We start from the raw sequence: 21,690 nt of genomic DNA on the forward strand, positions 1-21,690 counted from the left end.
TCCCCTGCCGCTGCTGGGGTCAGATTTACATTCCCCAGCAGGTGGGGGGGGGGAATTTGCCTTTGGCACAAAGCCCCCGCTGTTCTTGTATTAATGATCTATTAGTGGCCGCGCTGGCAGCTCCCTAACCTTGCGAAACAGGTGGAGAATTTCCCTGCCTGCTGACATCTAAGAATCCCCTCCCGTCTCCTTTGGTTTTTAAAGCGGCTGCAGCTGTTTTTGCTGTAAACCTCGGCTTTTTTCTTTTCCTTTTTTTTGCTCAAGCTTAGCCAGGGACCCCCTCGAGTCGGCCAAGAAACCATCCCACCGTGGACCTGTTGAGAGGAAGGCGCCAGGTTTGCTGTATATAATATCATACGTGTATTTTTAACTGCTCAAGGACTTGAGGGTCTCAAAAGAGGGTTTTTTTCCAGGCTGGTATTGAGGGCTTATGTGCTCTCCTTGACGGTAGCCGGTGAGTTGGCACTCGGTGATGTAAGGAGCCCGTGTCCCCGGCAGAGGACTTGGCTCCGGACAGATTGTCTCAATGACAATCCCAGGCAAATCCGTATCAGCGCCGGTCATTAGGAGAGGGACCTACACATGGCAACGCCGGCGCTGGAAACTTGATGGACCTTGCAAACAAGTACCGTCTTACTATCATCTGCGTTGCTCCCGAGGAGGCCAAGGAAATTCGATGGCCGCCAAGGGTGTTTTTGAGCCCGTTTCTGAGCACTTTGGCAACGCCGGGACTGGCACCACAGTGTGGACACCCTGGGCTGCATCCCCAGCAGCGTGGCCAGCAGGGTGGTGGTGGTGGGGATTCTGTCCCTCTGCTCTGCTCTGGGGAGACACCCCCAGCCCAGTGCTGCCTCCAGCTCTAGGGCCACCAACAGCAGAAGGACACGGAGCTGTTGGAGTGGGGCCAGAGGAGGCCACGGAGATGCTGGGAGGGCTGGAGCCCCTCTGCTGGGAGGACAGGCTGAGAGAGTTGGGGGGGTTCAGCCTGGAGAAGAGAAGGCTCCGGGGAGACCTTGGAGCCCTTTCCAGTCCCTCAAGGGGCTCCAGGAAAGCTGGGGAGGGACTCTTGATGAGGGAGGGGAGCCCTAGGACAATGGGGAAGGGTTTGACAGTGAAAGAGGGGAGATGGAGCTGAGATGTGGGGAAGAAGTTCTTTGCTGTGAGGGTGGTGAGAGCCTGGCCCAGGTTGCCCCGAGAAGCTGTGGCTGCCCCATCCCTGGAGGGGTTGAAGGCCAGGTTGGAGGGGGCTTGGAGCAACGTGGTCTGGTGGGAGGTGTCCCTGCCCAGGGCAGGGGGTGGCACTGGATGGTCTTTAAGGTCCCTTCCAACCCAAACCATTCTGTGATTCTATGATTTGGGTCTCAGCCGAGGTTTGGCTTCATTTGCAGGAATCGCGGCATGAAGAGCCGGTTGCCACAGGGAAAGCTTTGCGGATGCTCCCCCGGCTGAGAGCTGGGCGGCTGATGGGCACTGACAGTCTTAAGTCGCCTCTGTTCTAATTAAATACTCCCAGTTTTAATCTCACCCGGCTCCTTAGGAGCGTGGAGAGGCAGCAGGGTGCCAGCTCCACCTCGTGGGTTGGTAGCCCAGCGAGTGGCCACCAGAGCTGGCTCTGGGCTTGCTAGTGGTGCAAACCTTGGCACGCAGCTCTGTTGGTGATTCCTCCTTGAGTAGCCACAGTTTACTTTGGCAAAAACACCTCTTTGTTACTTATTTATTTTTTCCCTGGGCTGATAACATTATTTACTTTCTGTGCTAGATGTTTTGCCAGCAAAAGAACAATTTAACTATAATTACCTTCTATCTTGATTAAAATTTTTAGTAGTCCATGAGCACAGTTTGGGTAGCCAGAAGGTTTTAGAAGCTGTAGGGCTTCCGAAATGCACAGAGGGACTTGGATTTAGGTGGCTTTTATGATTTTCTTTATTTTTTTTTTGTAGCCTCTTGGCATTACACTCTGTATTTCCGCTGGTCCGTGGGAGCTTTGAGCGTGGCCGGGGTTGTGCTCGCTTGGCACACGTTCTGTTTGTATTTGCTTTCGGATGCTCGGGACTGGCGCTTGCTTTTTTTTGGGGGGGGGAATTAAACACACCTGGCTTTTGCGCAGACCGCGTGTGCCAGATTCTAGTAGCCAAGAGTCAACGTGGTCTCAAAATTTGGGTGTTACTCCTCGAATGACTGAAAGGTAGTTGATAAGGAAAAGGCAGATTTGCTGCTGGGAACGGTTCAGTTGATTTAGTCTTTTCTCGGTTTTGCTCGACTCCGGTATCGTGGTGACTGCGTCTCTCTTTCCCCCTTCGAAGAAATCATTCGGCTTCATAGAATTTGACGTACAATGCAGATATTTTTAGGGTTATTGTGAGGAGTTATGCCGGTTGTCCTACAAAAAGGAATCTGGCTCAAGGTAAGGAGCAGAGCTAGCTCTCTGGACCAGTTGCGCACTGGGAGGGCTGGCTTTTTTTTTTTTTTTTTTTTTTTTTTTATAAAACTGGGGCATTATGAACTGCTTTTAATGCTTCTCTGTATTTGAAGGAGCTATTCAGTAGGAATTTACACTTGCAAAATGGATGAGAAAAATCCCCAAAGATATTTTCTCTTAATGGGAATGGGGCGTGTGATGGGTTTGGTTGATGCTCAAGGCAGGGCTGGATCCTCCTGCAGTTCTTCTTGTGGGGGGAGAAACAGCACTGGTTTTTTACTCTGTTTTCTGAGTGCTTAGAGCCTCTGAAACCCAGGATCCCTTTTTCATAACAAAAAAGAAAATTGCTGCCCTTGGAAGAGTGGAAAGAACATGCAAAAGTTTGGAGGAGGACGGACAAAAATGGTGATAATAATAGTGTCTGGCCCTCACGTTTCTGCAAGGAAGGTGTTTGCTTCACTTGGTGACTCTTCTGAGACATTAATGGTATTTATATTAGCACAAAAGGGAAAAATTACTTATTTTCTCAGGTGGTAGGAGGCTGGAGGAGCAATATATTTGCTCCAGTTGGTGATGGCTGTGTTTCCCCATCGCTTCTGTGACTGGAGAGAGCGGCTGTTCTGAGGGTCAGGGCGCCTGTGCCAGCACCGACTGAAAAACGACGCAGATGATTTGTCAGGGCTTGGGCCAGGCTTTGAAAAATCTGGTATCAAGCACACATCTGGGTTTTTGCAGACTCTCATGTAAATTTGCCCTCGGACACCCCAGGAGAGAGAAAATCTCATGCAAAACCAGCGTTGGGATCCTTCAAGCAAAGGCGTCTTGGCATTTTACGACCAGAAATTTGTATCGATTATAATTTTTAAAAAATAAAGATCATTCTGTGGAAATTTAACAAATTGCTAATAAATATTAGGACTAACAGCAGGTTTGAATTTGACTGTGGCTGCTGAGGTTCGACCCATCCTTGCTTTTGATCCAGACCCCCTCCTGGAGAAGCTCTGAAGCAGGTTGGGGGGAGCGTTGCCGTAGGTAACGACCGCATCCATCACTGGGTTTGTTCCCGTTAATGACTGTGAAAGCTCTGCACGAACCCCAGACTTCAGCTTTCTGAAATTTCCAGCACAAAATGGCATTTCTGGTGCCTTTTTTTTTTGTTGCTGAACTCCTCCGGGTAATGGCTGCCTTTGAGCCCCGGACTCAACTTTGAACAGCCCGATGTAGGTTAGGTGTGAACGGGAACAGGAATGGGATAAAAATAACATCCGGCTATTTGGAAATTGGGGGAAAAAAACCCAGCCCTGACCTGTTTGCTCACACTCGACACAGGAGGAAGCTTTCTCTTTGCCTTTTAAAGGGGGAAGGGATGGTTCCCATGCGGACTTTTTGCTGTGGATGGTTCTACCTTGAACAGACAGATCTCCCTTGTGGCAGACAGACGGATGGACGGCTGTCTCATCACACCCGGAGCTGATTGTCAGGCAAATAATTCAGATTCCTTCCAGCACAGGTGGAGAGAGGATGCAGTAATTGGAAATAATAAGAAAAGACAGCTTTTTCTTATGCTTAGTTTTGTCTGAGCTCTACTGGCTGCTCCAGAATACCCAAAATGTACTTTTTTTTTCCTCCCCGAAGTGCATCTGTAACCATCTGTTCAACTCTCTATCTGTAACATCATTTATTTGATGAGGAGCAAGCAGGGAAGGGGGTTATCACATTCAGTGCCCTTCAGATTCCTTCCCAGATGGCTCCGGAGTTGCAGAAAAATCTCTCTCTACTATATTATCCGGCATATTTAGCCCTGGATGATTTTTTGGCCTCGAAGCCCCAAGTGCCAGGGAATAAACCGAGTTTTGCTGTAGCTGCCACTTCAGGCAAACGGCACTTGCTCCTTTTTCAGTAATGAATCTGGGCTTTGTTGCTCTGTACAGTCATCCGAGGGACTCTCGAATATATAAACAATAATTTGAGGATCACTTTGTTTGTTCTTCCGTGGCACTGGCTCGTTCTGGAGGTGTGCGTCGGTCAGCCCTGCTCCGTCCCCTGCCGCCGTCCTCCAAAGAGGACCTTTGCTTCGATTCTGCTGCTTTCTTTTCTTTTTTTTTTTTTTTTTTTTATGAAGATACACGATATATGACGCGATCCAACTCAATCTGTGCTGGAAGAGCCGTGATGAAGCTTAATTACGGATGTAGAAATATGGCTCAGGTTCTTCTCCCGGAGGAATAAAGTCTTTTTTGCATCAAGGGGTAAATGAATGGGCTGTGACACTCTGGTTTTGTAGAGTTGGTGGTAGAGAAGCAGCTTTTTAATCAAAATCTCCTGTTTTTAACTATCCATATCCTCTTGGAGGGCTGCGAATACCCGCTCGCTCCTTGTCTGGACATAAAGATTTCACTTTTTAAACTAAATTGGGTGCAACGTGTGGGTTGTTTTTTTTTAATACAAAGGAAGATCATAGCACTTGCTGCTCACGATGTTGTGAATGTTTTATCCTTAATTTTTGTTAATTATTTGTCCATGGGCAGCGCACGGAAGGTTCTGGCTCCGAGGATGAGCTTAGCACGCTGCCTCTTCGTGCTATTTATGCCGCCTGTGACTTGCCACAGGGTGGGGTTTTTTTTTGCGAGATAAGGAGTTATTTCCCCATTTTGCAGACAGGAGCAGGAAGGGAACGAGACTCTTCTGCCCTTCTCAGTGTCCTGGGGGCGCGAGATTTCAGGTCAGCTTTTTGCCAGCGCTGTCTGTGCGCCCCAAATTCCCTCCTCACCCTCTTCCCCTCCTGTTCCTACAGACGTGAGCATTAATATGGATAAAACTCAGCTATTTTTTTTTTTAAAAAGTGGATATTTGTTCATCAGATCACCGCTTGCACCGAGTTGACTAAAGCCCTTACACAAGTTCTGCTGGCTAACGGGATTACGTGCTTTGATAACGCTAATTACTTAAGTACTCATCCTCATCTCCTGCTGTGTGGGGGAGAGGGACATCGCTGGGTTTCGGGCAGGATTTTTATCCTGCAGCCCCCGTGAAGCTTCTGAAGTTCTTGATGGCTCTGGGTGCACCACGACACGAGTGTCTCCTCCAGAACTGAGACACATTTTTGGGGGGGAGTTAGCAGAACGCAGGGAGATTGGAAAATTGATGATTTGGAGTAATCCCTTGCCTGGCGTGAGGTCTCTGCTGTGTTTCTGCATCCCCAGGATGGTGCTGGTCCCTCTGGCATCTCCGGAGGGGGATTTTTCTCCTGCAGGCTGGCTGCAGCTCGGCTGGCAGAGGCACAGCAGAGGAGAAGCCGGTTCCTTATCGTGCCCAGGCTCCTCGTGGGAGTGGAGCCGTGCAAAGCCAGCGAGGGAACTTACATAAAAGTTCTTGGCTGCTCACATCGGCGTAGCCTCATATTTTATCTTGCATAACTCGGCCTGCTAAGGGCTACCAAGAAAAGGCAAAGCAGACCATGCCAGGAGCTTTTCATGGATCTCTTCTTTGTGTAACGGGCGGTACTGCTCTTGTGGTCGCATCCATCTCCATAAACTCTCTGTCCTGGCTTTTGGGGGCTTTTGACTTCCTTAGGGTGGCTCCGGAGTCGGTGGCTGTGTTTGAAGGCCTGGGATGATGGGGAGCTGAACGGTTCCTATTTCTCTCTTCTCTTCCTTATAAATCCTTTGACCTTCAAGAGCTTTCTTGGAGTCAGATGGCAGATGCTAGGACAAGTGCCCAGTTTGGAGAAGTACTTAAAAGTCATTTTCCAAGTCACTTAATGGCAGGGAGTCCCAAAGCTTCCGTTGCTCCTCGCTCCTTGTCCCCTGCCCACGTTTCCACCCAGCTCCTCTTGGCCTCCTTCATTCCAGAAGAACCTATTTAAGTCCGACCCACAGCGTTCTTCTGCCGGGCAAACGCTGCTGTCATTACACAAATCCAGAGAGCGCAGGTGGGGGAAAAATACATGAAATTCTGCAAAATGTGGAGTTTTTCATCAGTAACCAAAGGGGTCACTTCTTTATTTTCTTTTGGCTGTAGAGATGAGCAATATCTACAGTAAAAAAACCTGTTGTCCAGCCTGTGTTGGTATAAGCAGGGGTCTTGCTTAAACCTCTTTAATTAGCGGCTCCGTGGGGAAAGCGCTGCGTGTGCTCTGGACCGTTGAAGGCATGTGGGGCTGGGCCACTTAGATTGTACCCAGCGGAGCCAAACTTCCAAAAGCTACCGATGAAAGAGGGCCACCTTATTGCGGGCACCATCTCCCCTTTCATTATAGCCCGCCCTTATTCTCCTCTGTCCTACATTTCGCCTTATTTGAAAATTAGATGTTCGCCTGCAAAGAATCTCTTGTGCTGCTTTCTCTGCTTTTCCTCTCTGCCCCCTGGGTTTCCGAGCGAAATAACTGCTCTATTTGCATTTAAAAGAGACGGGTTGCATTCCCCTTAGTCCCTCTATTATTTGACCGCCACTATATTATTTGACCACCGCTATTTGCCTGTTAAATCCGACACAGTTTGGCATTTGGGGCTGCCTTTACTTGCGTGATGGGTTAAGGACATCAGCTTCGTTTGCGTAGCAGATATTTTTTCTTCTCTAGCTGGATTGCAGTTAAGTGCCAATCTGTCTTTCACCGCGTGACACGGTGGCATCAGAAGCGGGAGATGTGGAAGCGATGGGAGATTGTCTCGTGAGTGGGTTTCACTGAATTTCACTGAATTTTTTTAGAGTTGGAAGGGACCATATAGATCATCTAGTCCAACTCCCCTGCTGAAGCAGGATTGCTTAGAGAATGCTACTCAGGACTGCAATTCCGTCAGGATTTACCAATTACTGAGCTTGGGGTGAAGCTTTTTTGATGTCCCAAGAGCTGCGAGGCTGTTGCCTGGTGAAAGCAGGGTTTGTACTGTTTCCTGAGAAGCGAGAATTGTACATCTTGGTCCTCCTCCTACCTTCAGTCGCCAGTTCCTGGGAACCGGTGGGGTTTTTCTCCTGGTTTTGCTGATATTTGCATGCGGCCCTGTTTTAGCGCAACCTGACGAAGACAACTTCCCCCCACTGAACGAGGAGACAGCTCCGGTGCCCGCGGTTTTCTGCGGATACATATGGCATTTTGTCTGCATACGGTGATTTTTTAAACACACTGAGGGGTGTATTCGCTTGCTCTGGCAGCACAGCTTTGCTTCTTTCGGTATTTAAAAGCATAATTTCAGTGAAAGTACGTTTTCTGAGTGTATGCTCGTCTCGAGGCTTGGAACGAAAGCCTCCTGCTGAAAAGACTGTAATTCTTTTTTTTTTTTACCCTCAAAAGAAAAAAAAAAAAAGAAAAGAGACATGTTGCTAACTTCTTCACTTCCATTTCCAGCTGTCCCATTTCCTCCCACGCAGCGGCTCACTCTGAAGGAGGTGTTTGAGGATGGGAAGCCGAGGCTTGACGTCTTGAAGAGCCACTTGGTAAAGGAAGGGCGGTTGGAAGAGGACGCGGCGCTGAAGATCATCAACGATGGGGCAGCCATCCTTCGGCACGAGAAGACCATGATTGAAGTGGAAGCTCCCATCACAGGTCAGAGAAGTTTCTCCAGCTGGAATCCTAAATCAGGGCCACGTAGGAAACGAGAAAACACCAGAAGGCTGTGCCGCCATCCATCGAGACCTGGACAGGCTGGAGAGTTGGGCAGAGAGGAACCTGATGAAATTCAACAAGGGCAAGTGTAGGGTGCTGCACCTGGGGAGGAATAACCCCCCGTACCAGTACAGGTTGGGGGCTGACCTGCTGGAGAGCAGCTCTGAGGAAAAAGACCTGGGAGTCCTGGTGGACAACAGGATGCCCATGAGCCAGCAATGGGCCCTGGTGGCCAAGAAGGCCAGTGGCATCCTGGGGGGCATCAGGAAGAGTGTGACCAGCAGGTGGAGGGAGGTCATCCTGCCCCTCTGCTCTGCCCTGGGGAGGCCCCATCTGGAGCACTGGGACCAGTTCTGGGCTCCCCAGTTCAAGAAGGACAGGGAACTGCTGGAGGGGGTCCAGCAGAGGGCTACAAAGATGCTGAGGGGTCTGGAGCATCTCTCTGATGAGGAAAGGCTGAGGGACTTGGGGCTTTTTAGTCTGGAGAAGAGCAGACTGAGGGGGGATCTGATCAACGCCTATAAATACTGAAAGGGTGGGTGTCAGGAGGATGGGGCCAGTCTTTTTCCAGTGGTGCCCAGGGACAGGACAAGAGGGAACGGGCACAAACTTGAACATGGGAAGTTCCATCTAAAGATGAGGAGGAACTTCTTTCCTGTGAGGGTGGCAGAGCCCTGGAAGAGGCTGCCCAGAGAGGTGGTGGAGTCTCCTTCTCTGGAGACATTCAAACTCCCCCTGGACACGTTCCTGTGGGACCTGCTCTGGGTGGACCTGCTTTGGCAGGGGGTTGGACTGGGTGATCTCCAGAGGTCCCTTCCGATCCCATATCATTCTGTGAGAGGTGGTTAGAGAACCAGGCTTTCTGCTGTCTTCCTTCATCAGCCAGGCTTTTTTAATTGCCTGAATTCTCAGCAAGAGGGGGCTTTGCTGGTGTAGGTCGAGCACGTCTTTGCAGAAGCTGGATGTGAAGCAGGGTCAGAGCACAGCCACGCTCCCCTCCTTGTTGCTGTCATGACCTTTCTTTTCTTAGCTTGTAATTCTTGTCCCTCTTTTGTGCTGTTCTTCCTCCCCCAGTGTGCGGTGACATTCACGGGCAGTTTTTTGACCTGATGAAGTTGTTTGAAGTTGGAGGATCACCCAATAACACCCGCTACCTCTTCCTGGGAGACTACGTGGACAGAGGCTACTTCAGTATAGAGGTGACAAATAAAGCTGAGCCCGGGGGTGCTGGTACTAAACGAACCCAAACCGTTGAACTAAACTGGCAAATACAGACCTCATGCTGTATTTTATGCTCTAGTCTGGTTTTGCCCGCGAGGAGGGACACGTAGGTAACTTACAGTGTGATTTTGGGCAGGAATGTCATGATTTTGAATTGGATCCTCACCCAGTGACAAAGTTAAACAGCAGCAGTGGGGTTAATGACTAAACTCCAGCTTCTGAACTCGAGTTTTAATATCACTTGTAGCTGTCACTCAGGGGAACAAGAGGCAGAGTTGATTGTATGTTGCAGGCAACAGGATCCTACCAGGCAGTGGGAAGCAAATGTTTAAAAACTCGCAGGATTCAGCTTTGCAGGAGGAAAAAAAAAAAGCGCTATGTGACTGAGTCACTGCTTCCCTACCGTCCCCTTGAAAGCATCGACCTCGCAAAGCCCGGAGATGGGGTCAGGAGAAAGGAGCAATAAATCATCTGGGCTCTTGTACCTCTTGCTGTGACCCAGGAGCTTAACGCCGGGGCATTTAATTGCGTATCAAGCCACGCTGTGCCCCTGTGACAATCTGCTTTGTCACAATAACGCTGTCTCCTTACAGATAGCAGCCGAACTTCTGGTGGCATGTTAGGATTTTTGGGGAAGGACTCTTGGTGAGGGAGGGGAGCCACAGGACAAGGGGGAAGGGTTTTAAACTCAAAGAGGGGAGATTTAGGTTTGATAGGTGGAGGAAATTCTTTGCTGTGAGGACGGTGAGAGCCTGGCCCAGGTTGCCCAGAGAAGCTGTGGCTGCCCCATCCCTGGAGGGGTTCAAGGCCAGGCTGGAGGGGGCTTGGAGCAACCTGGTCTGGTGGGAGGTGTCCCTGCCCAGGGCAGGGGCTGGCACTGGATGGGCTTTCAGGTCCCTTCCAACCCAAACCATTCTGTAATTGTATGAAAGGTGGCAAAACTGGCTTGGAATAGCAGAGTAAGCGGGTTTTCTTCAAAGAGGGGAAGGTGCAGGAATAGCTGAGCTGTTGGGTCCGCAGAGGGATTTTTCTCAGTTAAATTTTGGGGAGGAACTCTGGCGGATAGCGATGAAGGCAGTTAATGCGAGTTCTTCTTTGAAGGATTCTGCAGAGGATTTAGGAAGGTACCGCCGACAGCTTGTGCTTTAGCAGCAGCCCCTGGCTCCCGTCCAGCCTCGCTCTTCGGATGTTCCGAAACGCTGTGGGTGAGGAGCCACGGTGTGACCAGCAGCAGCGTCCGGGGCAGCGGGGACGGATGCTGGAAAGGTGGGGTCCTGGCTGTTGGGAATTTCTGCAGGAGGAACCCCGAAACCCCTGGGGAGGAAGGGGAAGAACAAGCATCTTGTTTAAATGGCTTTGCTTGCGCCAGGATGGGTTTGTGGCTTATTAACCTGGAAAAGAGATTATATTATAGCACAGCAACTCTTTTCTGAGATAAGATATGGGCATTTTTTTAGTATTAACCAAGAAACCTTCAAACAAGAGTTGTCGTACCCTGTGTCTATGCACAAATTTTACCCATTCTGGGTGGTGAAGCGCTTCTGCTCTCTGCTCTCACCCTGTGATTGATCTGGGATCTGACATGGGGGATTTTCCTGCCAAATCTGCAGAACTGAGTGCCTGAGCTGGGAATCGCTGCCCTCGTCTCTCCATACTGGGATGGTATGGAAGAATTTCCGGGGGGATGGATGATGAGTCCGCCTTGGACAACAGACATGGTGGGAAAAACAGTGGTGGTGGGAAGAGGCATTCTATTTTTTTGAGGAGGAAAGTCTGAAAATTATAGGTAAACCCATCAGGTCTCTGTTGTGGCCAGCCCCTCTGACCCTGTGCTGGTGTTTCCAGGCTCAAAAAGCTTGGGGCAGTCGGTCTGTGTAAGGTCTGAGCACAAATTTCTTATTTCTTGCTGCTTTTGACCCTCTTCCTTCCCTTTTTCCCCCCCCCACATCTGCAGAGGCAAAGCCACCACACTGTGTTACCAGCATTGATCTTTCACGAATCGGGGTGGGCTTTGATTAGTACATGCGGGGGCTGATCCAAATGTCACTGATAAAGCAGCATCGAGAAGGCTTGATTCCCTTCCTCCTATTGATGTGTGCCTCTTCTTCCCACCTACTGCAAAGCGCAGCCGCCGTGTTGAAAGAGATTCCCACCTGGATGTGCAGAAACTGGTTTCCATAAGCGAAACCACTGGAGGTTTACAACTGGTGTGAGATTCGCTACAAACAAAGGGTTAACAGTGTCAAAAGGGTGTCTTTGCATTATATATATATTTTTAAAGACTTCTATAACAAGCAAAGCTGTAGCAGCTGGAGTCTGAAGCGTGGAGATCGCTGCTCTGTGAGCGATTTGGGGTTTGGAATTTTGATTTCTTTATCCCAAAGGCTCAGGTGATGGAAAAAACATCCCATTTTCCCCGTGCTGTCACCACCGGGAAGGTGGAGAGAGCACCAGCATCATAAGCCCTTCGTGAGTCACCACACAAACTTGTGCATCCATGCTCTGGGTGGGGAATATTATGGAGTGTCTGCCCAGAGCAGCTGATAATCATGACCTTTTAACTGAATAAAATAGGAGGTAATTGTATAATTGCATCCTGATGCAGGCAATCAGGAAACAAGATGCAAAACTGGGGGCCAAGGAGGTGTTAAGGCAAAGGGTGCTGCTTTTTAACAGCCCAAATAACCCTCATGAGCTTTTCCCCCAACCCTGGGAGTATTTCGTTGTCAAGGTAAAAGGAGCAGTTTGTGGCTCAGGCAAAAATAAAAACCTTTAAAACACCCGAAAGGCTCTGTTGATCAGCTCAGCTGGATGTCTTCAACAAATTATTTCTGGGCCTCTGGCTTAGGGAAATTCTCATTTAAAAACCTTCGTTCCCAGTAAGTATAACGAGGCCGCGAAGCGTGGTTTGGTTGGGTTTTTTCGGGTGTTTTTTGAAGAAAAAGAGTTGTTGGGGGAGAGGGGAGGGAAGCAGCCGTGTGAGAGCTGCGACGGCTGATGCCTGGTGGAAGAGAACTTATTTTCAGTCCGTGCCACAAAGCCTGAGATGAACTGACTAAAGACTGGGATATTGTAGTGAAGGGGCTGAGAAGGAGCACGGAAATGGGGCTGAAAACCTCCTTTTGGAGCTGCTGAGACATCACCCTGATGGAGGCTTCTCTTGTCGGTGTGGAAGTGGGAAAGACGCTTCCTTCAAAGGGCTTTAAGCTTTTACTTAAAACTCCTAACCCTGATGCCAGAGAGCTCTGTGCCCGTGACAGTCAGCGAGGGACAATCCTGATCCGTGAAGCCAGAGCTGCCAGAATACAATGAATAGAATTATTTTATTAAATTATAAAAGCGAAACAATTATTATGACCAAAACCAGAATTTATGGAAAGAGCAGATTTATCAGTAAAGATGGCGTGATAGTGCCATACACCTTTGCCAGACTAATTTTTCAAATCCCATTAACAACGGGACACATGAGTGTTGTCTAATTAGGGAATTGTATGTGCTCTAATTGTGCCAGGATTGAATGCAGTGTTTTATCCGGAATAATATTAAAAAATCCGGTCAATGTTGTAAGGTGTGAGCAAAGGGAGATTCGAGGGCCAAACGCAGGACCGGGATGTGGGACTTTTCTGTGCTGTTTCTTCCGTGTCTACTCTTGATTTATAATTTTCTCATAAATGCTGAGTTTTGTAAATGGTACAGGAAATTAGGGTGCTGGTTTTTGGGGCAGGTTTGACAGCAGCCCCTCTTGCATTTATCCTGGGTCACAGGTAGCAATTCCTGAGCTGCGGAGCGAAAGGAGAGGGATCAAATGGGGACACGGGCACAAGCGCTTGGCTCTGGGCTTCAAACCCCTAGGCAAAATTAGGAGAAAAGCAGATTATTGAAGCCTAGTAGCCATAGTTGTCTTGAATTGCTGCTAGGTTATTGTAAATACGTAGTAATCAATTCTGGGCTCAGCGCCTTGAAAGTCTGGGACAAGGGATTTGTGCAATATGAGGTATATGAGTGTAGAAACCTCCTTCCAGCCCCTCCGGAGCTGGTGAGGGCTGTTAAATGTCCTTTTCTCATCGGTACCCCACTGGTCCCTGCCCCTGCATCCTCGTGAAATAACTCCAAACCCCAAGGACCAGCAACGGTACCGGGGATGTGTTTTCTCACCCTCTGTGCTTCACTTTCTGCCTCTCCGGGAAGAATTGTGATGCTGAGCGACTCCGTTTGCTTCCATTTCCCTTTAAAACACTTCACATTTACTTTTAATTCTCTCTTCTGCGAGTTGCCAACCTTCTATACATCCCAAATCCTGCTCTTTTTCATGGTGTCTCCCTACTTTCTTGCTTTGCGTCGGTGCCGGTTGCTTTCCCCAGTCCTTAGCACCTCGTTTGGTTCATTTATAGCAACTTTCACTTTTCAGTTCCCCTGCTGGCCCAGAAAAGCCACATTTGGGTTGCAAACGCGGGAGGTTAAAGCTTTAAATCACAGAATAATTATAAATGGGTTTGTTAGGAACATTCCTCCTGTTAACGGAGGCAATAAAACATTATTTTCTGCAAACTTTAACCACAGCTTAAATTACCTGCCGCTGGCCCCGTTTCTGTTGAGTTTTAAAATTCAGAATTTGATATCCTTGTGGTTTTGCTTTTTTTTTTTTCTTCTTGTGGGGTTGAGTTAGACACAGATGGGTGCTTTACAGCTCCCTGGGGTTTTTAGGGATCCCTCCGTGTGGCTGGAATAACTAATGCAGAGCTTCCCTTGCAGACTCGGTGCTTAAATACCGTGATGTCTGAGGTGTCTGCAACTGGAAACTAACTTGAACCTGGTTTCTTTGGGTTCTGGAGGTTGTTTCTGCTGGTTCGTGGAGATCTTTGCGCCAGATCAGGGATGTTTTTAGGTGTCAAACTGGTGACAGGTTCACGTTCTCAAAGCGTGTGCCGTTTCCCTGGCGCGTCAGCCTAAAGGGTAAGCTCTTCTTAGACACTTTAATCCAGATCTTCAAGCTTGCTGGCATTATGGGTTGTCCTTCCAGCTCTCAAAACCAAGGAGGGAAACGTGATAACACTTTTTCCCAGCAGATTTAGCCGTCAGGTTGACAAGAAATAGCACAGAAGAAGGGTAAGAGCTTCTTTCCAACCCTTCTCTTCTCCACGTCACCTCTTTGGAAAACCACCGTGAAATATTTCAGTTAAAAAGGATTGGTTTTGGTTTGACTTGGCTCCGTGCCTCATCAAAGACCATCTTTTTACAGGTGTTCTGCTGCTCAGAGAGGGGATGTGGAAAGCCCTTTTCAAAGCCAGAAGGTTTTACCAAGCATGGTTTTTTTCAGCTGGGCTTTTCCTGTTTTGAACTTTTTGAACTTGAACTTCACATGACTGTAGCGTAAGGGGTGGGGGGAAGTCAGTGGGGAGGATCAAACTTAATTTTTTCTGATATTTAATTGATGAAAAGGCCGGGGAGCTGGCTGGCTGTTGTACTTCTGGTCTCTGGTTTTTGCCTGTAGTGGAACATCTGGAGCCGGGGGCTGGTTTTGCTTTGGAACTCTTGAAAAATGGGTGCTTCTCGCTTGGGTTTTTTGCTGGAAGGAAAAGCTGCCCCACCGCCACACACACCCAACCCCGGAGCCGGTTTCAGTTTAAATGCGATCTCATTTGTCACTTCTCCAACTCGGGCCTAATATAGAGAAATGCTCGGGGTGGCTTTTCCCCCCCGACCGCTGAAGTTAAGGCCAAGATAAGATCTACTGCCGATTATGGAGCTGGGTTTCTATCAGGCCTTCCACTTTGAATTCAACTCCTTGGGTGTCTTCCCAGAAACACTTACTGAAGTCTAGGGATGATTAGTGCCCTATAAAAAGGTTTTTATTACATGCCATCTCCTCCTTCCCCTTCTTGCAGTGCGTGCTGTATTTATGGAGTTTAAAGATAAATCATCCCAAAACGTTGTTCCTCCTTCGAGGGAACCATGAGTGCAGGCACCTCACAGAATACTTCACCTTTAAGCAGGAATGTAAGTATCAGCAGTGTAAGGATTTAAATATATGAATGTGTTGTGATTAGGTGTGGGGTTTAATTTTTGTGCTTCCACGAGCGGTATCGATTAACTCTGGAGCTGTAAAAACCTGTATATTTTTTTTTCCCCTGCGTGTGTAGCTCTTCTGTTTCAGCTCCTGCTAAAGAAAAAATATAAAATAAGCAAATATATAAGTCCCGTAAGGTACTGAGTGGACGTTGATGTGGCTTTTTGGTTAGGAAGAAGGAGCGTGGATGGAAGAAATGGGAACACATCTTGCTGATGAGCCAGTTGCATGCAGCTCCCCCCCTCCTTTTCCCTGACTTTCAGGCCCAGCAACGTATAATTACTGCCAAATGACTTTTCAGCTCCAGATTGTGCAGCTGGGATCAGTGATTACAATTGGAAGCAAATAAAGGATTTGTTCCTGGGTGTTTGCACTCGGGAGAATCATTACCTTTAAGATCATTCTAGTTGAGTTAAAGATAGTTTTGTGCAGCATTTTACATATTTTTAAAGCCAGGATGAGGAAAGGTCGGGGAATGACCCCTCTCCCCTGAGGATGACAGTCATTCCTCCGAGCAATAAAAAGGAATATACACCAGCAACACGCAGCCCTCGGTTGGGGAATATTATGGGGAATGTGTTGCTCAAGGACCCGACCTCGAGAAATCTGTACGGCCAAGGCACGAGTCCAGTCTTAAGCTCTGGATGGGGTAAGGCTGAGAGGTGCTGAGATAATGACATGTGTTTACTCCCAAACGAGTTGGAAAACACCCGCCAGCTCTCCGCTGGCTCCCATCCTCATCAGATGGAGGTGGATGAGCTCCCGTCGAGCTGGGCTCAATTTGAACCAGAGGTGATGGGTTTTTTTCTTTCCCCTTCAGAAAAGCAGAAGACGCCACCTTTCTACTTCTCTATCCTAGCATGCAGCTGAAAAAAACCCTGTTATATCTCTGAAATAAAGCTGGAGGGAAGGTAAACTTTCTATCCAGGCATTTTTTTGCTGTAGACAGAGCTGTGTTTTATAGCAGTAACTGTTTTTTTTTTTTTCTGGAAGATCTGGCTCTGTTACCGTGCTGCTGCCCTGCGAAGGGGCCGCAGATGCAAAACGACACGCGCTTGACGTGCTGCGATCTCCGTGAAGCGTTGAGAGATATTTCTGAACGTACTCGGAGGCTTGCTGTAAAAGCTGAGCTGTTTTCGGCAAGGCTATGGTTTCTCCGTTTAATTTATTTGAAACATCCTCTTCACCTCTGTTAAGACGGGGCATCCAGCAGAGATTGTCATCGCTTGTAGCCCTGAAAGATCCTGTGTCACATCAAATCCTGGCTCAAAGCACTCCTGTCCAGCTGAAAATTCATATTTTAAATAACTTCACTGAATTTCACTGAGGGAAATTCATATTTTAAATAATTATGTAATATTCCTGTGCCAAATTAACCAGCTGATGCGTTTCCCAGTGTATAATCTGCCCAGTGGCTGAGGCTGGTGAGGTCCAGTATGAGCATTGGGAAGCGATGGGATGGCTTTTATTGGTATCCCAAGTTTTTTATTACATGGCAAGCTCCTCACCTCTTTTCTGCGTTAATCTCAGTGTGGGTGTTCTAGAAAATAGCCCGAAGGGAGATAAATATTCTTGACCGTGTCCAGATTAATGCGAAGCCTTTTTATCTTCACGTCCAACAAGTATTTTCGACGTCAGTGGGTGCAAAGAGCGAGGTGGTGGCCATAGACGTAGAATTTCCCCATCACCTTAGGAGTTGGGCTCCTTGAACTTATTTATCAGCACTTTGATCAAAGCTTGGCTTAATGCTTCTTCTATCATGTAGGTTTGGATGCATGAATGACTCCCTCTTTAAAAAAAATTAAAAGAAAATATTAAAAAAAATAAAGAAAAGGTTAAAAAAGAAGCCCCCTCTGCTTTCAGCCTGAGCAGCCTTTGTTGTGTAAATGAGTAAATTAATTCAATTTCTCCTCTTCCCCCCATCTTTCCAGGTCGAATCAAGTATTCGGAGCGAGTGTATGATGCGTGTATGGATACGTTTGACTGTCTTCCTCTTGCTGCCCTCTTAAACCAGCAATTTCTGTGTGTTCACGGAGGACTGTCCCCAGAAATCACGTGTCTAGATGACATTAGGAAAGTAAGTAATCTCTGCTGTCCTTTCACGTGGCTTATAATTAATTGTGTGGTTAATTGCCGGCTTGATTCAGGCATGGATTTTCAGTTTGAGGCTCTGCGTGTCCACACCACGGTCCTCATCATCCTCATTTTGGGTGTGTTTTTCAGTTAGACAGGTTTAAGGAGCCTCCAGCCTTCGGTCCGATGTGTGACCTGCTCTGGTCCGATCCCTCTGAGGATTACGGCAATGAGAAAACGCTGGAGCATTTCGCCCACAACACTGTCCGAGGCTGCTCCTATTTCTACAGGTATGTGGGGCTTTAGGGGGCTCTGCTGGACTTAGGGCTTTTTGTCTCCCCTTTCACTGAGATCTTTGGGGAGATAAATTGCTATTCAGATCACTCTGTAGGACTTTACAGTGCACCTGGCTCCGAAATAGCCTTCAGTTGGCTCTAATGCACAAGAATCTTGTTTGTTTTTTATTTCTTCTGTAATATTGAGCTCTCTTTGGATACGTTGCTCTATGAAATTGTGGTATCGGAGAGCAGAGATGCCTCTTTTAGCTGGCAGAGTGCCTTTTGAATGGTTTTCAGGCACTGGGCAGTACCGGGAGCTCTAGGAAATAATCTTTTCCTGTCTAAAAGAGGAGCATTTGTGCTGACAGACCACTTGTAGCTCAACTGATAGGGAGGATTTGGCACCAGGGGTCTGTTTAACAGAATGCTTTGCAATTAATTTTGGAATGATGTAATACATGTTGGCCTTGTTTGGGGATGCTGAACACAAACCCAATGGATGCTGCAAAGTGGCTGGTTCCTGAAACCAAAGCCTTGGGTGCTCTGTGTTTCTCTGTGCTCCGTGCTAACGGATACTTGCTTTTTTTTTCTTTTCCAGTTATCCTGCAGTTTGTGAATTTTTGCAGAACAATAGTTTGTTATCTGTAATCCGAGCTCACGAAGCCCAGGACGCTGGGTAAGTGCCGCAGCCTGGTAGCCCAGCAGCCTCCCTCTGCCTTCACATTATCCTTAGCAAGCCCAAGTTTAACACTTGACCTGTTTTTCAGGTACCGAATGTACAGGAAGAGCCAGACAACAGGCTTTCCGTCGTTAATCACAATCTTCTCTGCACCAAATTACCTAGATGTCTATAACAACAAGGGTAAGGCTGGCTCTTTGAATGTTACTACTGTCCTCAGGGGCTGAGGAAACCCCTCTCCATGTTCCTTTCCTTGCCCACTCCTCCCTCTCCTCTAGTTCCCTTCTTATGCCTGAAATGATAAAGAGCTTTCTGTCTTAAACTGACAGCAGCTGGGGAGCTGGAAGTGGCTGGGTGACTCCAAGACTTAATGTAATACTGTGGCAATTAACTGTCAAGTTAGAAAGCTTAAAATAATGCTTTCATTTCAGCCACATGACGTTTGATGGATGCTGCCATAAAAGAGAAGCTGCCAATATAGGCAAGCTTTTAAATTCACCGTGCCCCTAAAACCTCCAAACCTTCCCTAAACCCTAAAAACTTTACTCAACTGTGGGGTTTTTTTCCCCTTTGCTTGACCCTGTGTTCATCAATTTGATTTGCATAAATTTTACCAGCTTTAAATTGACCTTCACTATTACGATGAATAATTCTTTACTAAAACGTAATGGATAAACTGAAAAATATTGCTTAAACCTACTAGTTTTGGAGAGCTGGTAGTTGGATTCTGCGTGAGCTCAACCTCTCGTTGATGAAGAAGTTTAATTAGTGCGGGTAGAACTTCCAGGAGCTCACGGGGCCTCCGGATGTGTGTCGTTTTCCCTTTTCTCTTCCAGCTGCTGTACTGAAATACGAAAACAATGTCATGAACATCAGGCAGTTCAACTGTTCCCCTCATCCCTACTGGCTTCCGAACTTCATGGATGTCTTCACATGGTCCTTGCCTTTTGTAGGGGAAAAGGGTAAGAGATATTTAGATTTCATAGTACACTGAGTGTTAGAAACCTCTCCCACGGGCTATTAAATGCGTTGGGAGAGTGTTGTAACTAATTAATACCAGACAGCACTGGAAAGCAGTCCAGGTTCAAGGAGATCGGCGTATTACTGGGTAAAATTATTGTGAAAATAATTATCGATACCTGTTTTAGAGAGCTTTTACCAATAAAACCATTCATCCCTTCTCGCTATTTCTTCATGGCTGGCGGAGCTGATCTTGGGTGGTGTAGCCCCACCTCGGAATTTGGAACCGTTTCTCTTGCTCTGGGTTGGCAACAGAGAAATTAAAATCTCCTGTTGGCTTGTGGCCCACCAAAAAGGAAGCATTCACTTCAGTTTAAAGGCTTAGTTCATCCCGAAGGAGGCGAGACAGCTTAAAATATGACCAAGATTTTTGCCTCAAATTCTCAGCAAAAGGATTTTTACCTCTTTAAATTCCACCCTGTGTTGTACGTTTGCGGTACGACTTCAAGGCCTAAAGTGCCCAAGGGTTTTTCTTGACTTTGAGGAACCAAAGGTTGAATTTCCTCCCCCCACCCCTAGATTTGACATTTTTGGAGGCAGGTGGCCTGTTGTGCGGGTCGGGGTGGGGAGGTGGGACCCTCGGCGAGCCCAGGCTGTTGTGTGGGGAATGTTGGCACCCCGTCTCCCCACGTCTGGTTCAGCTCTGATGTGCTTGGACTGCATCCACCTCCTTGGCAGAAGGTGTAAAACATGTCGTCTGCTCTGGGTACCAGCAGTTTTGCAGCTAAAAACCTCTTCGGGTTTCCACTTCCAGAGGATAAATGACCTTGAAATCCGTTGGTTTGTCCAACTCGTCCTCCAAATACCTCAGTCTGCCAAGCGTGCCCCCTCTAATCTTCCTGTCTGTGCTTCTTACAGTCACAGAAATGCTCGTTAACATCCTCAACATATGCTCCGATGATGAGTTGATTTCAGATGGTGATGAGACGTTGGAAGGTAAAAAAAAAAAAGCTCTTACGACCGAGCTGGTAGCGGTGGGGGGGGGGGGGTGGGGGGTGAAGGTGAGGAAGATGTAGCTCAAGAGCGATCAGCACTTGATTTATAGCCAGGGTCTTTATATATAAAGACCCAACCAGGGTCTCCAGTTCCTTTTTGGCCAACCCTTGTCCGCTTCTGGGTAGAAAACGTTTTTGTTTTTGTTTTTTTTTTTTTCTTTTGCTATTCAGTCACAGAGAAATTAAATTACATTCACTGTGACAGACGCTTCTTGCCAGCTCCTCTGGAGAATGGTTTCCTACTCCCGAGTGGTTATTTTTTCCCCCAATTCAACATTTTCTACACCCAGAATATCTACCCCATCTTCTCATCTGTTGCAGTGAACGCTAAAGCGGCTTCTCATGTCATCCCCCCAAAAAAAAACCCCAAGCAGAACGCAGTTTTTGGCCCCGTTTTTTAAGCTATGCATGAAAGGGACAAAACAGTTGCTGAGCTGATCTGCAGGTTTTATATCCGGGGGGACTCGTTTGCAAGTGAGGCGGTGGCCGAGAGGAAGACTTGGGGCTGTGAGCACGCACGGGGGGAGCCCGGGGAGCTGCCTGCCCCCATCCCTGTGGGGTGGAGGAAGCTCGGACCCCAAAGAAGCAGAACTTGTGGTACAACGAGGTGCCGCTGCTTCCGTCCAAGGTTGAAACTTTAACCCGCTTCTCCCATTGCATTTCGTTTTTTGGTTTTTGGTTTTGGTTTGTTTTTTTTCTTTCTCCCTCCCATGAAAATTAAATTTGTTTCTTCTATCTCTGTCTTCATCTACTTGTTTCTTGGTGTCTCCTCTCCCTGAAGATCACTACATTTCAAGCTATCAGAAAGGTACCCAGCTAGACTTTGCTACCAGCTTAATTTTCACTGCCTGTGCCACCAGATTCCTGGGAGTGGATTTGAATAGCTGACTAGTCGGGCAGTCTCTTCATCCCCTTTCAGTTTTAACATAAGCGCCGTGTGTTTTTTAACCCTTCTGCCGTTCCTCCAGGAACCTCGAGAAACGGGGTCACGTTTCTATCTGACTTCTGAATGCAGCCACTTAGTGCATGGCTGAGCCATGGGTGCATGTGAGACCCTCCGGTTTGGCTTTGTCCTGTCCTAATGTGTCAGTTGGGCCATGTGAGGAATCTCAGCTGAGAGGAGATGTATTTGTTATCTCTTTTACTTGGATTTTGATTTCTTTTTGTTGGTTTGGTTTCAGTTTACCCTCCATGCTTTTTCTCTCCTGTTCGGTCTGTAGAGCGGAAGGGGGGAGTTTCACATATCTCACTCTTGTGTTTGCCGGGGTTTGGGGGCGGGGGGGGGGTTCCAAGCAGAATTGCAAGGCTCCGGCCAGCCCTTCACTGTGCCCGTTGG

At 47.8% G+C, this 21,690-nt stretch overlaps 1 protein-coding gene across 4 annotated transcripts in view; it reads left to right on the forward strand.

The window, feature by feature from the left end:
- Positions 1-21,690, forward strand: part of PPP3CC (protein phosphatase 3 catalytic subunit gamma) — a 36,393-nt gene that overhangs the window by 7,854 nt on the left and 6,849 nt on the right. For 2 of the 4 annotated variants that reach the window (XM_074164121.1, XM_074164120.1), the window contains exons 2-11: positions 7,764-7,961; positions 9,096-9,220; positions 15,128-15,239; positions 17,241-17,386; positions 17,533-17,672; positions 18,259-18,336; positions 18,428-18,522; positions 19,176-19,301; positions 20,218-20,295; positions 21,136-21,162. In XM_074164121.1, coding sequence (XP_074020222.1) covers positions 7,764-7,961; positions 9,096-9,220; positions 15,128-15,239; positions 17,241-17,386; positions 17,533-17,672; positions 18,259-18,336; positions 18,428-18,522; positions 19,176-19,301; positions 20,218-20,295; positions 21,136-21,162 — 1,125 coding nt within the window. Of the gene's footprint in view, positions 1-7,763; positions 7,962-9,095; positions 9,221-15,127; positions 15,240-17,240; positions 17,387-17,532; positions 17,673-18,258; positions 18,337-18,427; positions 18,523-19,175; positions 19,302-20,217; positions 20,296-21,135; positions 21,163-21,690 lie in introns of those variants that run through there. The other 2 variants (XM_074164123.1, XM_074164122.1) reach the window with 1 other exon arrangement.

Source organism: Numenius arquata, chromosome 26, assembly GCF_964106895.1.
Source record: "Numenius arquata chromosome 26, bNumArq3.hap1.1, whole genome shotgun sequence".
NCBI classification, from domain to species: domain Eukaryota; kingdom Metazoa; phylum Chordata; class Aves; order Charadriiformes; family Scolopacidae; genus Numenius; species Numenius arquata.